Source organism: Pygocentrus nattereri, chromosome 11, assembly GCF_015220715.1.
Source record: "Pygocentrus nattereri isolate fPygNat1 chromosome 11, fPygNat1.pri, whole genome shotgun sequence".
NCBI classification, from domain to species: Eukaryota; Metazoa; Chordata; class Actinopteri; order Characiformes; family Serrasalmidae; genus Pygocentrus; species Pygocentrus nattereri.
The window spans coordinates 10,415,113-10,433,480 of record NC_051221.1 but is presented as its reverse complement, the minus strand read 5'-3'; the positions used below and the strand labels follow the sequence as shown (position 1 = coordinate 10,433,480).

The 18,368-nt window shown below is 41.7% G+C and overlaps 1 protein-coding gene across 1 annotated transcript in view; it reads right to left on the bottom strand.

Annotated features, from left to right (window-relative positions):
* Positions 1-18,368, bottom strand: part of col22a1 (collagen, type XXII, alpha 1) — a 125,697-nt gene that overhangs the window by 69,919 nt on the left and 37,410 nt on the right. Inside the window, exons 5-11 of the mRNA XM_017715938.2 lie at positions 8,645-8,756; positions 6,726-6,849; positions 4,840-5,115; positions 3,751-3,831; positions 1,173-1,292; positions 809-853; positions 633-695 (exon numbers count right to left, since the gene is read on the bottom strand). Of these exons, the coding sequence (XP_017571427.1) occupies positions 633-695; positions 809-853; positions 1,173-1,292; positions 3,751-3,831; positions 4,840-5,115; positions 6,726-6,849; positions 8,645-8,756 (821 nt within the window). The remainder of the gene's footprint in view (positions 1-632; positions 696-808; positions 854-1,172; positions 1,293-3,750; positions 3,832-4,839; positions 5,116-6,725; positions 6,850-8,644; positions 8,757-18,368) is intronic.

Genomic DNA, 18,368 nt, shown 5'->3' with positions numbered 1-18,368 from the left:
TTTGACTGCAATTTAGACAGTATTTTGAGTCCAAAGCCACAATCTCTTGCAAAATGTGTTAAATACATGTCAGAAAGAGAGTGAGCTAGATGGACAACATCTCTTACTCTGATAACGTCTGCTGAAGTGACCAAAATGCACTTCCCTAAAATAGGCAGGGAAATACAGACAGTATTTCAGGAATGTTTAAGCAGAAAATGAAGCACTTTTAAGTCCAGATTCAAAACCTAGAAAATATTTGGTCTCACCTTAAACAGAAACTAGCTCGGCAGTGTTTTCCAGCTGTTTGAACTCGTCAATGCTGAGCGGTACGATCCTGATACTTCTATCATCATGGTACAAACAGTGTAAACGTTCCCTCAAAGGTTCTACTGTGGTTTTAAGGTCTGATCGTGAACCGTAAATCAGCTTTTCCAGGTGAAAAGTTTGTATTTGTACCTTTTCATAACCGAATGTCTTAAACGGTGGTGGCAGCTTTCACGCTGAGAAAAAAAACAATGTGATGAGCTCTCAGTTGTCGAGTTTGAGATCCCTGCTCTTCGTGTATCACTGACTGAGTTTATGTCCTCTATGTTTTTGGGGGCAAAAGGAATCAAGTTCAAGGGAATTAGAAAGAAATCTGTTTTTCGTACAGCTTCTCCTTTCTGTCCCTTCAGTCCTTGCGGTCCGCCAGCGCCCTTAAGGCCGGGGTCTCCCTGTGGACATACAGTTTACAGCACAGCATTGAGGAAACACTCAGCACTCGAGAGAGAAACAGAGCAATCATAAAATGATCAGCGACACACTGAATTAAGGACTGCTTTATGACCTTTTCACCCTTAGGGCCCTGCACGCCGGGCAAGCCTGTCTCACCCTGTGGAGAGTGGCGAGAGAGAGAGAGAGAGAGAGAGAGAGAGAGAGAGATGAACTGCAGGAAACAGAAAGAGGTCAGGAGACGAATATTGCAGGTAAAAGAGGAAGATACAGCTGAAAACTGACATACGTTTGTAATATTTACATCATCAGAGCTGCAGCGCGTGTTTTGCTCACACATATGACTTTGATGAGTGTGAAAATATCAAAACTGTATGCTCATTTTCCAAAAAATGCTCTGCGTGAAGTCAGAAGGATGTTCTTAATATATGATGCATATAAGGGTTAAAACCTGGGACCTGTGACCTTTGGGGTCTTACCCTTTCCCCTGGTGAGCAGGAGCAGTTGACTGCTTCAACTTGTCCCTGCTGCTCTACACTGGTTGGAGTCGGAGTCACCAGCTCAGCGGGGGGAGACTCAGTCACCAGCTGCTTAGGACACTGAGGAGAGAGAGAGATTCAAACAGTGTTACTGTAATGGGGGGAGAGAGAGAGAGAGAGAGAGAGAGAGAGAGACCCACTGGAGCTCAAAACGTCTGTCCAAACATTTGAGATCAGACACTAGGTTCAGGTTCTCACGGTTCACCCAGTTGGTCCTTCACAGCCCAGCAACTGCAACTACACCTGGACTACCTCAGAAAAAATCTACAATATGCTGTAACATAAACTCTTCCCAAAAGACGGGTGTAAAGAGTGACTATTACTCATTTTTCAAACTGAAGACAGAACAGGAAACCGGTGAGATCTCAGTTAATTTGTTGAAGAGCACATTACCACACTAGAAGACCCTTTTCAGAGGAGGAGTCGTTAAACCAAGCACTTTTCACAATTAAAGGTAGCATCGACGCTGCAGTGGTGAGGCCCCACCAAATACCAGAGGTAGTTTGCACACTGTAAACATTACATCATATAGTTTTATTACAGTTTTTATGTCCACAGTCTAATGACCATGGATATTCCGGTCACTACACCGTAACTATCGCTACACTGTCAGGATTTGTTCTGCACTTTGGGCCATGTGGTTCAGGTTTCGTCAGTTTCTGACGGAATGTCTTCATGCTCGAGTTTCAGATCCAAAACTTGATGACAAAACGTTTGTTGGCTTTTATTTAGATGTGGGTCGGGTTGGACCCAGTGCAGCAGAAGGTTCTCAGGCTGTATTTGGGTTATGATAAAAATTTTCAATGAAAGCTGCAACACCCATCTGGGGGGGGGGAGAGAGAGAGAGAGAGAGAGAGAGAGAGTGAGAGAGAGAGAGTGAGAGAGAGAGAGAGAGAGAAGAGAGACACAAGACGTGTCTTGTGAAAAGGAGAACCTGGGGGACAGAGATAAACAAACGGACTCAGTGCCATCAATGTTATGGTAATTCTGTCTTTTTATCTCATCCTAATTTGTTTGTTTGTTTAGTATTTCCTGTGTGCTCATGTAAACAGACACGATTAGCATAAAGACCAGCACATCAAAAGATGACAAACACAACCAACTTACTGTTGGTTTGTACTGAGACTGTATAATTACTACCGGTACTGTTAGATTGCTTGTCATCTTGTCATTGCTTTGCCGATTTTTCAGGGCCCATTAAAACTAAGATTGAAAGAACTGAAGGTGAGAGAGGCACAAACAGCACACGTTCTGCCTGCGTGTTATAGATGAAACTGGCATACGAGTCGAAAAGCCTAATTTACATGTAGTACGCAGAATGCATTTCTCTTTATAATGTGCATTTGAGGATGCAGAAAATAAATAGAGATATTGAAAATGCAGCTGTTTGAGTTACTAATGTTTTTTTCAGCCATAAACTAGCAGTAGTAGGCCTGGGTGATATATCGTGATATTGACACACAGCAATGCTGCTTTTCAGATTTTTGTGATATTATATAAATAGTAAGATTTACATCCATTATGTTCCCATAAAATAGCAATGCTCCTGTTGTCCAGAGGTTTAAGCTTTTTAATTCTACTTTGTGCACGTCATTAATTGACTCCAGCACCTCACAGTTAACTGCAATTTCTGTCATTTAATGGGTGATTCAGACTGTAATTTTGAAAGCGGAGAACAGAAAATAACAGCCCAAACAAGACAAGGTGTATCAGGTTCGAGAGGAATTTTTTTAGCATATAGTAGCAGCACTCAGGAGGCATGGGCTTATTAACGTTATTAACACTAAACATTTATTTATGCTAACTTATTGGCTTTTTTTAACGAGAATTTGAATATCACCCAGGCAGCACAGCAAGAAGGGCCTGGGTTCGATTCCCTGGCCAGGCAACCAGCGTACTTTCTGTGTGGAGTGGTATCCTTAAGTCCAAAGACAAGCAGTCAGGCCGATCGGAGATACTAAACTGCCCCTAGGCATGAATGTATACGTCTGTCTGTCTGCCCTTTGATGGACTGGGGAGGAGTTATAGTCTCCAGAGAAGTTATAGCACGTGCATGTTCCCGTTCGCCAGAGTGAGACATGGCAGCGTGTAGAATCTGCACTGTGTGAGTGCTACTGTGTGTCTATCACTGTGTAAAAGATGCAGAAGCTGTCCTTTATTGTTAGATGAACTGTGGCATAAGTAGAATTTCACCTCTCCAGAGTGTTTTGGTAGGAGAGAACTTCTTCTATTTATCCCAAACTATTTCACTGAGTCTCATATAAACAGATCTGTTAGAAAGTGGTCCTATCTGGACCACAGTCCACAGTCTGGATGATTAACTACAGCCTCAGAAAAATTACAGACGCCATTTATGTGCAGATTGAAACTACATGAAGGGCACATTTATTCGCTTTGACATGGAAGGAATGTCTTATCTGAGTGGTGGCTGGACAAGGTAGCAGCAAGAGTGTGTGAGACAGAGAGAGAGAGACAGAGAGAGAGAGAAAGAGAGAGAGAGAGACAGATGGACACTCACTGGGCCTCCGGGCAGGTCACAGCATGTCTCCTGCTCAGCCTGCTTGGAGTCACAGTAGATCACCATCCGCTGAAGGTCAAACTGTGAAGGAAAGAGTTTCACACACACACACACACACACACACACACACACACACACACACACACACACACACACACACACACACAAAGACATAACAAAGTCTAAACTCGAAGCAACACTTCCTCTACTTTCCCCCCACGTCTCTCACATGGTGAAGGGAAACAAAACTCTACAGCCAAAACAAGAGCAGCAGGAATCCTCAGCCAGCTGGAGACACTGAGATGGGTTAAACAAAGATACTGAACTTACTGTAACTCAGCACAACATTACAGTTCACAACATCTGTATGAACATTAATGGAGTAGATTTACAGGCTACACTGAATGGATGTTGTACCAATGAAGTGGCCAGTTCGTAAACTGAATATGCTGTGTAGCTCTGTGATTCTGACCAAATCCAGCGTCCATAATAAATGTTACATATAATTTGGGTCGTGGATCTTTCTCAGCACCACAGTGACACTGACCCAGGAGGGTTTATGGTGGCGTTCATTATCATGGTGTTTTTAGTAGTGTTCATGGTGGAGTTCATGGTGGAGTTCATGATAGCGTTCGTTGTAATATGCTTGGTTTTTACACACATCGGTGGACCACCACCACCCAAAAATATCCAGACAAGAGTGGCTCTGTGGCCAGAAACTGACCACTGATGAAAGACCTCAGGATAACAAACACATGTACATGAGCTACAGTCTTTAAATGTACACCAGCAAGCTGGTAGGGTTTATAGTAAAGTGACCAATGAGTGTACTGTCTTCTGTCCATTGATGTTTACCTATAGCTCGCATTGCATGACAACATTTTATATCAAAGTATTCTAGAAAATTTCTATTGGTCCATTTATCATGAAATGTTAATGTAAAGGTCATAGGCCATTTTTGGAGTAAAAAAGTAAATGGAGTTGATGATCTGATAGAGACGATATCCTGAATAAATATATTTTGTGTTTAAACAGTTATTCACTGCACAATAACAGCAATACGCAGCTTGATTTCTCTTAGTAACTTACATCAATGGGGACACTATCATACAGCCGCTTTCCAATGACGGTTTTGCCCTGGATGTCGATGTCCTCTCGGTCTTCGATGGGAAGGGTCTGGATGAGTTTGCAGTCCAGGTAAAGAGACACAGACCTGGCGGCCACGGTCAGGCTGATCTTATGCCAGTTTCGGTCAAACAGATTGTCCACCTCAGGGTTCCGGAAGACTGCTCGAACAGCATCTTTGGTCAGCCCCACTGCATTATACTCCACAGCTTTATTCTCACCGTCCAGACGGATTGATACCTGGTGGAAAAGATGCATACATCTGACAGTCTGACATTTCTCCAGTGAAGGCAACAATGTGTGCAGGTGCTGAGATGTTCAACAAAGTCTTGAACTTAACCTTTGTTCTGTAGATTTGTGACCATGAGATGTTGCAGTTATCACCACAAGATCACAGCATCACTTTATGAATACTTGTCATAAGCAAACCTGCCTGCCCATTACTAACCATTCAGAACTAGAATCATTCTCTACAGACATTTTCTACTGTAATCAAATTTTGGACATCTATGGAAATTTTGGATAGTAACCCCCCCCCAAAAAAAAAGAAAAAACATGCATCCTGCTTGGGACTGGATGAACTCTAAACTAATACCAATAAAAATGTATTATTTATTAATTATTATCATTTAAACCCTATAATGACACTGAAGGGTGTTCAAAGTTGCAGCATGTTAATTTTGGAGCATTATTTCGACAGCATTTATTTGCTGGGTTATTCTAGAAGGACTCTTATTGTGAAGATGGGGCTAGCTCACTGGACGTGTTCTGTTAAATTAGGACATACTGGTCAGCTTAACACTGATGGCAGAGGTAGCCAGATGTAGCGGGGCTTAGAGTGAATATTTAGACGAAAGAGAGAGCGTGGCTGTGGCCGACTATAACCCTTTAATAAAGCACAATGACATGCGTCAGCTGTGCCTTCTCTAATAGCAGGACACGCTACAATATTTTGAAATATACTGAAATAAACCTGTGTTGACCCCTTAAATGGCCTGGGCCCACCAGCAGGCCCCAAGTTTTATTACACACTTCAATAAGAATAGCTCAACCTGTTTGCATTGAAGCCCATGTAGTTACTGAATAATAAGGCTTAGTGTGTATTAAGCCTGGGATTTTAAAGGGTTAAAGTGCATTATAACAGTGTTCTCATGAACCGAAGTTCTAATGAGTCATGAGACCTTATTTCACAAAGTCGTGTACTCTTGCTTTATGAAGGGTTATGCATGTAACTGCTTAATTATACATGTTTATGTCAGGTTTTATGTATGTCATATAACACCATTTGAAATGCATTATGAATACAGGACTCATAGGAAATGTTACCCTTTCTTTTTTATTCATACTAATTCCTCATATACGCAACACTTCTTAAATATAAGTTTAATATTATAGTTATTATTAGTGAAATATTAAATGACTTTCCAGTTAAACTTTGTGCTAAAATGTCATGTGATGGCTTAAAGCAATGACTCTTGTAAATCAGGGGTGCACAACTCCATGAGGGCATGGAGACCTGCCTACTTACACACACCCACTAAACCTGGCAATTAGCATAAGTGTAATGTAGCATAAGATGTATTTGCTGGACTGTGCTGGACACTAGCTCTCCAGGACTGGAGGACCCCTGTGCAAGCAGACAACACACTGCTCATAACATCCTTGTGGGAGTATGACCTTTGACTCCTGCTACAAGTGAAGACTGCAGGTTGTCTGAGGTGAACTGTGTCTTGCCTGAAGCAAGGCAGACAAAAGTTGATCTGGCATGCAGAGCACCGAGCCAGGAGGCAGCAGGTCTGCACAGTGAAGAAGCCGTATTGCTCTTGTACTTCAGTATGAAGGCTACTCACCTGAGGGATGCCGTATTTATCATAGATCTGCCACAAGTACCAGTCTTCCCTTCGAGATGTCTTTCTGAACTTGAATGTGGTAACGAAGGCATACTTGTCTGGCAGGCCCTGTGGAAACACATCTCTATAACAGAGAGAGGAAAAAGATTTGTAATGATAGGTAGGTAGGTAGGTAGGTAGGTAGGTAGAGCGAGGCTGAAACACATTGTTGAGGCACAGTTTGCATTTTCCATCCTCTAGTCCAGGGGTCTCCAGTCCTGGTTCTGAGAGCTTCCTTCCTGCAGAGTTTAGTTCCAACCTGTATCCAATAAGCTGCCCTGAACCTTACGTAACACCAGCCAATCGGAGACTTGGGAGGAGGTTGATTAGCTGGAGGAGGTGTGGCAAATTGTGGATTGGATGGTAGCTCTCCAGGACCAGGAATGGAGACCACTAATCAATTCCATTATCACTGGTCAGTTTCTAACCACAGAGCTGCTCTTGTGTGGATACATTTGGGGGTGGGGGGGTTACTCTTAACCTAGCAGTGACACTGATGTGTGCAAAAACCCCAGCAACACTGCTGAGCACACAGCACCATGGACACCACCATGAACACCACTATTGTAACGCTGGGGAGTGAGGAGGCGGACACATATGCTGAGATAAGCGAATTTTATTTTGGGCAAATCCAGGCTCATGGTCAAGACAGTCCAGATTCAGGTATCCAATATGGAGAGCAGGAGGGACAGACATACACACAGGATAAACAGAGTATGAAGGCCGGAGGAATGAACACCAAACAAAACAATTCAGACCATATATCAAACATACAAAACATCAAACATCAAACATGAATCATATCAAACAAAGACCAGCACTAGACTAAGGAAAACACAGGGCTTAAATACAAGAGGGCTAACGAGGGTTCACAAGAAACAGGTGGAAAACAGGTGGAAACAATCAAGGGCGGAGACAAGAAACAAGGGGCAGAATCGGTAGGAAACCAAACAAAGAAGCACATGGACAGGACTAAAAGGTAAACAAAAGCACATGGGAGACTGGGAGGGGCCAATCGTGACAACGATATGCATTACTATGGACACTACTATGAACACCACCATTAATTCTGCTATGAACTCTACATGAACACCGTCATGAACACCACTATATACACTACCATGACCACCACCATTTATGATACCATAAACACTTCCATAAACGCCACTATGAACGTTACCATGAACACTACCAAGACTACCACTATGAACACCACAATGAACACCACCATGAATACTGCCATGAACAACACCATGAACACCACTGATAACATCACCATGAACACCTCCATGAAAACTATGAGCACCGCAATGAACTGTACCATGAATTCTACCATGCACTCTACAATGAACATCACCATGAATGTTTACCATAAACACTATCATGAACATCACTTGGAATACCACTATGAACTCTGCCCTAAGCACTACTATGAACACCACCATGAACACTACCATGAACATGCTACCAATGGACCACCACTCAAATATCTGGACAACAGCGGCCTTATTGTCAGAAACTGACCGATGGTGAATGCGCTAGAAGGCGGCTGATACCTTTTGCAACAACAAATGTGATACAGTCTGTAATTGCTTGTCTATGTAGAGGACCTATATAAAGTAGAGGGAGCTTATAAGGAAGTTTGTGAATAAATAACATGTACATTACAGCTGTGCATTATGCATGTGAATATGAATTCATGCAGATGACCAAATGAGGAATTTCTAATAAAGAGGACAGTGAGTGAATTTCATCGAACGTAGAGGGAGGAAAACCAATGCATGACTTCACCTGTTACACAGACAGTGACTGGACTGTGTGTGTGTGTGTGTGTGTGTGTGTGTGTGTGTGTTTATAGTGGTTGGTAGCGCTGCACTCACTCTGTCTGTTGAACAATAGGCATGGTTCCCAGCCTCACATAGGAGCTCTGGCCTGGCTCAGCCCTCTCTCCCAAAACATCCCTCACGTTGAAGTACTCCATCAGATCAAAACCTGCATTCAAGGGCCAAAATGATTAACACAGTTGGTTACATTAACTTTCAGACTGTAAAAGCTGTTTGTGGTGGTGATGGAATGAGCTGGACACAAACTATATGTACTAGTGTGTTTTTCTTTCTGGTCATTCCTGTGTATTAACACTAGGTGGGGTGTGTGAGTTGAAAACATGATATAATAGTGAAAACACATCTCTTTGTGTGTGTTACTCTTACTTATCTCTTCCATTTCTATATTTCTTCTTTATCTCATTTTCATTTCTAGCTCCTACTAAGAATGACTGACAGTGATATTTACAGCAGCTATAGCTGGTGGAGTCTTATACAGTCACATTGTCTAAAAACTGACTGGCCAGCTTGCATTGCCAGGGCAGAACTCAACAGTAATTAAATTCATATTTCTAAAAAGCACATTCATATGTAAAGGCTGAATACTCTCAGTCAAATTGAGCTGTGTTGAAAAAAAGCCAAGACATCCTCCACAGCAGTGGTCACCATCTCCTCCTCCTGGAGATCTTCCAACCTGCATCCAACACACACTTCTTTAACACTACTGCATTTGATCCAGCCAATCAAGGGCTTCAGAAGGAGTTAATTAGCTGGACAGGTGTGGCAGATTGTGATTGGAGCCAGGAGCTGCAAGAAGGTAGATCTCCAGAACTCCAGATCTCCAGAACTTAAATATGGCATTTTCAACCCGTTTCTATTATTTATTTATTTGCTTGTTTATTTATTAACATGCGCTCTGACCAACTTTGCATACCACTGTATTTCCCCTGGGAGCAGCAGCCAGATATAAGCTGGAAATGAAAGCATGGTGGGCAATATATTCAGCATGTGCTGATGTCCTACTGAAGGACGGTGGGCACTGAGTGAAGTCCGGCTTTGATAACATCTGTCATATTAGTGATGCTGCTGTGATGACTACTCTCTCACAAAAGGCGGTTCTTCAAAAGGTTCTTCAGTAATGAAAATGGTTCTATGTGGAACTATGAACACTGAAAGAGCAATTGGTATGATTCAAGGGTTCTTTGCCTTGTGAAATGGTTCTGCAGACTGATCGAGAATGTGTTGTAGATGGTTCAATAAGGCCAAAAAGGGTGCCAACATTGTTACAAGCCAAAGAATCCTTTTTCGGTACTGTAAAGAACCCTTTTGGCTAAGAGTGTAGTTTAAGATCTGAGTGTAGGTGTGCTGGTATAGAACTTGGGATAAAGAAAATCATGTCATTCAGAATGACTGAGCAAATATACCAGGAAACTGGGTTGCACTGAGTTCATCACATGGGCATTGCTTTGTGTACCAAAGTGTTGCATTATTAAAGGGGAATTACACCGATTTCTCCATAATTTTGTGTAATATAATAGTTGAAATGTAAACAAAGCCTTACAGTATGACAGAAATGACTGCACAAATGAGGCTGATGTGGCGTCCAAGACTATATTCTAACTTCTGGCATCTGCAGTTGTCCATATAAACTGAAAAGAAGAAAAGAGGGCCTCACTGGGCCTCAAAAAACGTGGAGAAAGTTAGGCCATGCTGACCACACCCCACCACCACAGGAGAGAGTGTATTTACATCCTCACAAATGCAACTCACAGCTGAGAAAGTGGGAACTAAAACAGCTTTCTCCAGTTCTAGATATCAGTCCCACTAATTACAGCCAGTGGTTCACATCTGCAGCCAACGAACATTAAACTGCACTTGCTGGACAGATGTTAGTTAGCATGAGAAAATATGCTGTTGGCGTTCCTGTGTGTGTGTGTGTGTGTGTGTGTGTGTGTGTGTGTGTTTCCAAGCTTTGCCACCCACTGCATTACACTGCCCCAAACTGGACTACTCCTGTACACAACAGGCACGTTTCCATGGCAGTGCCAGCTGGGCATCAGGACGTTAGCTGACATTACCTGCTGAGTGGGTGATCTGGTAGGAAATTAATGGTTAGGCTCAAAGTCTCAGTGGGAAACACATAAACCTCAGATGACCACAAACACGGCTTCAATTTTTCCACTCTGTCTTGTCCCCCCAGTGCCTCTGCAGTCTCCAAGCTGCAGTTAGTAATCAAACTGTTGGTGACCTCATGCTAGTGAACTGTGGTCAGATTTTGGGTCACTTGAAATAGGTCACTGCACTGATGCATGTGAGTAGAGGTGGGCGATACGGCAGAAATTTAATATCACGATACTTCAAGTTTCACAATACACAATGTCACTATATATATATATATATGGTCCAATATCACATACCTGTGAGTGGCGAAAAGTATGCAAACCTTCTGAATTACTTGCGCTGCTCTCCAAAAAGAACATTGCTGCCCATCTGCAGTTTGTTAATGATCACACGGACATGGCTACTGGAACAATGTTTTGTGGATGGATGAGAACAAAGTAGATCTTTTTCATTCTAATGATAAACATTATGTGTGGAGAAAGAAAAACAGCATTCCAGCATAAAAACCATATCCTATCTGTGAAACATGGTGGTGGTAGTATCACAGTTTGGGCCTGTTTTGCTTCATCTGTGCCAAGATGGCTCTCCATCATTGATCATTGATGAGGGGTATTAAAAGGGAGTTTGTTCTCTACTCTTCTGGGAAGGTTTCACGGTAGATGTTGGAACATTGCTGTGGTTGGTTAGTGTAGTGGGTAACACCTTTGCCTTCTACGCTGTAGACTGGGGTTCAATTCCCACCTGGGTAAAACACCTACACTATATCAATAAAGGGCCTTGGGCAAGACTCCTAACACCACCTTCACCTACCTGTATAAAATGATCAAACTGTAAGTTGCTCTGGATAAGAACGTCTGCCAAATGCTGCGATTATTTGATTGCATTCTCGTCTATATTATTCAGTGCTCTAATATGTATATATATATATATATATATATATACATACACATACACATACATACACTGCACAAATGGATGCCTGTGTCAACAATGAGTCCACATTACAAAAGCTGAATTCTCTAATTACAAGTCTGGATACTGTTGGATATGTAGTGAATTCATACAGAGACCTTTTCTAGTATACTAGCAAACCAGTCTTCGGGCGCTGATTAAGGGTTGGACTGTTTACACTGCAGGGTCATTACTTTGTGTAGCATTTGCGTTGCATTATTAAAGGGGAACTAAACTGATCTCTACATTTCTGCATAATTCAGTGGCTGAGATGTGGTGGTGATAGGAACCAGGGGTCACAATGTCTGCAACACATTTATAGACATTTTATTTACTATTGAAACCACCAGTGAACCTACATGAAACTTCTGAGTTTATATGCATTGCTGAAGATGGTAAAATAGTGGTAAATCTGGGAAAAAACAGACTATATTGGCCACCTTTTGTGGCCTTCATGTATCTCTCCACCATCATAATTATTAAAACAAATAAGTTGTAGGTCAAAATGGTCCAAAACAATGTCTCAGACATCAGGCAGTGAATTCATAACCATTTTCTAACTTTCTTTTAGAGGCATAAAACTTTCACCACCACTGTGAACAATTCTGTTTCTCTAGAACAGAGCATTTCACACCAAGAGCACTCTGAATGACTGTTTACATCTATTTTTTTAAACCAGTGAAATACCCCTTTGAAAGAAAAACAGTGAGAAACAGGTCCACATACAGTACAATACAAATTCTAAAGGCTCCACGTTTGATTTCAAAAAGCAAACAGCAGATAAAATCATTGTTTTTACTCTACGATTAAAAAACACGCAGATTATGAATGTTGCTGTGGTGATGTCACCAAAACCAGTGCATTTCCATATATACGCCTATTCGGCCTACAGCTGTTTAGCCCCACCCACTCACACGGTTCATGGGTTGGGGTTCTCTGAAGAACTGAGATGGGCCAAATGTCTCGTCCACACTTAGCTTTATTTTACAAATCACCAAGAACACAGCAAAAACAAAACACTCACAGCTGGCTGAGGCCAACCAACCTTGGCAGGCATATGAGAGCTTCTCTACCACAACACCACAGCCCTTTCAAGATAAAAGTCCAAGAATTCAGGAACCTAAGAATAAATATGTAGCATCTTTTTTTTCTTTTTAAACAAAATGAACGCAGCATAGGTAATGCTACAATAGGTTCAAAACAGTCATGTGAAAATGAATTCTCACTGTTTTTGGTGTAATGCAACATTTGTATTTGAATTTGTATGCAAATTAAAATTTCCCTTTCTGCAAATATTTTATTATATCTTTTCATGCACAGACATTAATGTCTAAATAACTGGCAACACAAGTCCACCTCATGAGTCCACCTCACAGTGAACATGTCCAAATTGTGCTCAAAGTATCAATATTTTGTGTGACCACCATAATTATCTAGCACTGCTTTAACCTTCTTGGGCATGGAATTCACCAGAGCTGCACAGGTTGCTACTGGAATCCTCTTCCACTCCTCCATGATGACATCACGGAGCTGGTGGATGTTAGACTCCTTGCGCTCCTCCTCCTTCCACTTGAGGATGCCCCACAGGTGCTCAATTGGGTTTAGGTCTGGAGACATACTTGGCCAGTCCATCACCTTTACCTTCAGCAAGGCAGTTGTCATCTTGTAGGTGTGTTTGGGGTTGTTATCAAGTTGGAAAACTGCCATGCGGCACAGTTTCCAAAGGGAGGGGATCATGCTCCGCTTCAGAATGTTACAGTACATGTTGGAATTCATGTTTCTCTCAATAAGCCGCAGCTTCCCAGTGCCAGCAGCACTCATGCAGCTCCAGACCATGATGCTACCACCACCATGCTTAACTGTAGGCAAGAGACAGTTGTCTTGGTACTCCTCACCAGGACACCACCACACATGCTGAACCAAACAAGTTTATCTTGGTCTTGTCAGACCACATGACATGGTACCAGTAATCCATGTTCTTGGACTGCTTGTCTTCAGAAAAGTGTTTCTGGGCTTACTTGTGCGTCAGCTTCAGTAGAGGCTTCCTTCTGGGATGACGGCCATGCAGACAGAGTTGATGCATTGTGTGGCGTATGGTCTGAGCACTGACAGGCTGACCTCCCACTTCTTCAACCTCTGCAGCAATGCCAGCAGCACTCATGCATATAACTCTAATGAGTCACATGATATCAGGCAGGGACAATGACACAATTGGACACAATTTGGACATGTTCACTGTGAGGTGGACTCACTTGTGTTGCCAGCTATTTAGACATCAATGGCTGTGTCGTGAGTTTTTAGAGGACTGTAAATCTGCACTGCTACACAAGCTGTACACTGACTATTTTAAGTTATATCCAAGTTTCAGTTCTATAGTGTTGTCCCATCAAAAGATAATAAAATATTTGCAGAAATGTGAGGGGTGTTTAGAATACTCTGAACTTTTTTGCCTTATTGAATGTGGTTGCAGAACACTGAACGTGAGTCAGAGCAGCTCAAGTCAAAGTTAATCAAAGTTTATGTATATAGTGCTTTTTGCAACAGGTGCTGTCAGAAAGCAGCTTTACAGAAAAATCCAGACCTGAGCCCCCATGAGCATCGCCAATGGCGACTTGAGAGGAACCAAGACTCAAAGTGGAACCCACCCTCCTCTGGTCGATACCAGATATCAAGCAATAACACAAGAGCAATATGAACAGAGAATAAAGCTTGACCATTGGTAGAAGATATGGAAAAGGGGAAAAGCAGGATAAGCAATGGCTCTGATTAAATAAATGAAAAGTTCTGTAAAGTTGAAGCATCTTCAGATATTCAAACTTTGAGGCAGACTTTCCCAGCGTTAAGCCCAATCTCATTTCACCCCTTGCCCCTACCACTTTGCACTTAGCCCTGCGTTTTGCGTGTTCAGGTTTTCCAGAGTCACATTCCAAACAGGGTGTTATGAGAAACAAAGAAAAGCCAGCAAGATGGCTGCACAAGCGACGAAAGAAACACACAAATGTGAGGATTTTCTCTGTTAAAAAATTATGATAATCATTGGATTATCTCACTTTGTGCTATTTCAACGTATTGTGGTCGTTTTCTTCATTACAAGCATAAAAAACACTAATAGTATCTCAACATCTCGGCAGCTAACGAGTTAAATTTCCCAATAAATAATCCAGCACTGCGGCTCCATTTAAGGTGGAACAGGAAAATGTGAGCAAGAAGTTGGTAAATAGCTGACTTCAGCTTCACCGAAGAATTAGGGGTGGGCGGTAAGTAACCATCACATCCCCCGTCTTTGAAGGCGTATGATGCCCTAAATGTAACTAAAGCCCAGCAGTGAGGAGCTGAGCTTTCCCCTCCTCTGCTGTCACTGCAGACGGGCAGGGTCGCCTACAGAGCAGCGCTGGTAGCTGATAATGAAGTCATGCTCTTTTATTTGTCCCATTTTATAGGGAAGATTTCAACACTACCCCTTCTAACTCAGTTCCAAGGGGCAAGGTGACACTCGAAAACAAGGGGTAGGGGTGAAAATAAGAAAAGGGACTGGGCCTTGGTGTAACCTTCTCATCTCATGACCAGTCAAGCAGCTGCATTACTGGGCCTGTGTGTGCAGTAGTGGTGGAGTTGCAGTGGAGCTCCGTGTGTCTGCGTGCACTGTAGACTCTATAGAAATAGACCAGGAACAGGTGGTCAAGCACACAGGCGACAGACTCTGTTTAAATATCATTAAAAGCAGAGAGCAGCAGCTCCTCCGGTTTCTCTGTTTCTCTCTCTGCCGGCTGAATCTACTCCCACGCTGAATTCCTTTAGACAGAAATTAAGGCCTTCGTTTATATTTACATTGAGAAGAAGTGCAGCTTCTGCTATAATTATCTATCACTTGTGCTTTAAACACATACAAACAACGTGTTTATTTATTCAGTGTCTGCTCACAAAGCAGAGCTTGTTATCTGTTGTCTGTGTTAAAGAGGAACCTCACTGATCAACATCTCTGCATAATTAAATGATTAATAAGTCATGAACATTTGAGTTGAGATGCATCGCTCTAAAGAAACTTACTGAGGCTCAATTGTTCACAGTGGTGGTGACGGGAACCAGACGTCCACCTCTAAAAGCTCCCTCACAGAAAGTTACTACATGAAACGTTCATAAATACACTGCTTGAAGTCTGAGACACTGTTTTATGATGGAAGATTCTGAGAAATAATGTATTATTTTAATCCACTCATGGTGCGTACATGTACAGGGTGTTGTTAGGCACAATAGGAGAAGCTTATTTTTGCAGATTTTCCACTATTTCAGCATCATCAACATCACATATAAACACTCACATACCCACATACACTCTTAGAGCGAACACCTTTTGTATGGCTTGTTTTTTTTTTTTGTTTTTTTTGAGTGATTTGGGGGCAATTACTCTCTTCTCAGCCCTCTATGTGGTTTTGGGGCAGTTTTATTTTCTTTTGTTTTCTTTTCTGATCTTTTCTTTTCATTTACATTTATGGTATTTGGCAGACGCTCTTATCCAGAGCGACTTACAATTTGATTATTGTTACACAGGTAGGCAAAGGTGGTGTTAGGTGTCTTGCCCAAGGACCCTTATTGGTATGGTGCAGGGTGTCTGCCCAGGTGGGGATTGAACCCCAGTCTACAGTGTAGAAGGCAGAGATGTTACCCACTACACTAACAAACCACTTTTCTTGGACTAAGTACCATCCCTCTACAAAGGTGTGACAAACATTGGCATTTGCCTTAAGGAAGCTTCCAGGTATATATAAGGAAGCTTCCAGGTATATATAAGGAAGCTTCCCGGTGCGTCAAGTTAGTCTAATTGATCCACGGCACCTTGCCGCCATCGCCCTCTGCTAGCAGCAGTATATAAAATAGTTATACTTACATCATAGACATCATTCAGAATGGTTTGGTGTGAAATGCTTCGTTCTAGATAAACTTATCAACTCAGAATTGTTTACTGTGGTGGTGATAGGAACCAGACGTCCTCCTCTAAAACCTCCCTCATAGAAAGTTACTACATGAAATGGTTATGAATTCACTGCGTGACGTCTGAGACACTGTTTTTTGGTCATTCTGAGAGAAGAGTTTAGTCTAAAACATATTTTTTCAAACCATTCATCGCGGAGGGATACCTGCAGGGTGTTGTGAGGTCTAGTCCCCAAAGAAACTTCTTTTTTTCAGGTTTTCCACTATTTAACCATCATTAACCTCACATACTGTATAAACCGTCATGTAGGCTCACTGGTGGGTTTGGATAGTAATGGAAATGCCTATATTTGTGTTGTAGACATTGTTGACGTCTGGTTCCTATCAGCACCACTGGAAGGACATCTGATTCTGTCCGTTTCTCTACAGTGAACCTTTCAAACCAAACCACTGTGAACGACTGTTTACATATCTATTGCAAATTATGCAGAAATCATGTAAAATAATCTACACTTTAAAACAATGCATGGTATATAATACATACTATAGGTATATAAAACAGATCTAGCCACTCAAAGCCTTTTTTTTTTCCTTCTTTCCTTCTCTCTGTACTGCTATTACTCTCGCGGCTGTGTTTGTCCTCCTGTCACCATGTGTGATGTCAGTGTTCGGCCTGCAGCGGGTCTGTAATTAGAGAGGCAGGCTGAAGTGTATAATCACTCCTCCAGCTCTGAGCTATTCTGGATGGCTGGGTGAGCCCGGAGTGGGCGTGGCCATATGAAAGTCATATATAAGTATAGGAGTTTTTCTCCCCCAGCCGTATTCTGACAAAACCCCTCTGCAGTGCAGTGACTGGCCAGCAGGCTATACGTGTAAGCAGTTTGCTTCCAGCTAATCTCCAGCTTTAGAAAATCCATCCATCCATCCATCCATCCATCATCTTCCGCTTAGCTTTAGAAAATGAGTAATTAAATGAATTTCTATGCAATGGGAAATGTTTATTCTACTTTCTCTAATAAAGCCACAGCTTTTTGATGTGATTATGATTTAAGGGAAGAAATCAATGAATATAAACAAAACTCTTGTTCTGACACCTCTTATAGTCTCTTATAGTCCATTCTGACTGGACAAAAGTTTTCTATGTCTGCATGATTTAAAACCATATATATATGTATATAAACACACACACACACACACACACACACACACACACACACACACACACACATATATATATTATTGTACTATTAGTGTTTGTCTGAGTAGATGCTTACTGAACGGATAAATACCATTTTAAATCAAATTTTCTCAGATGCCTAAAACTTTTGCACAGTACTGTATACACACACACACACACACACACACACACACACACACACACACACATATATATATATATATATATACTGCTATAAAGTAGAATAGGAGATATTGGTCTATAAACACCCTCATTTAAAACCTCTATAGAGTACAAGAGGAGATATTAGTCCAACCTCAATAAACACTCCTATACACCATAATAAGAGATATTAGTCCATAAACAACATCAAAAAACAGTTTCATACACTGGAAAACACTCCTCCACTAGAACAGGTGATTTAAATATATAAACAACCTCAAAAAACACCCGTGTACCATAGAATAGGAGATATTAGTCCATAAATGACCTCAATAAAATCCCTTATGAACTAGAATGGGAGATATTAGTGTCTATCTAAAGTAACTTTATGTCAAAACTGCACTGAATGCTGTTGCAACTGTCTACTTCCAAGCCTACAAA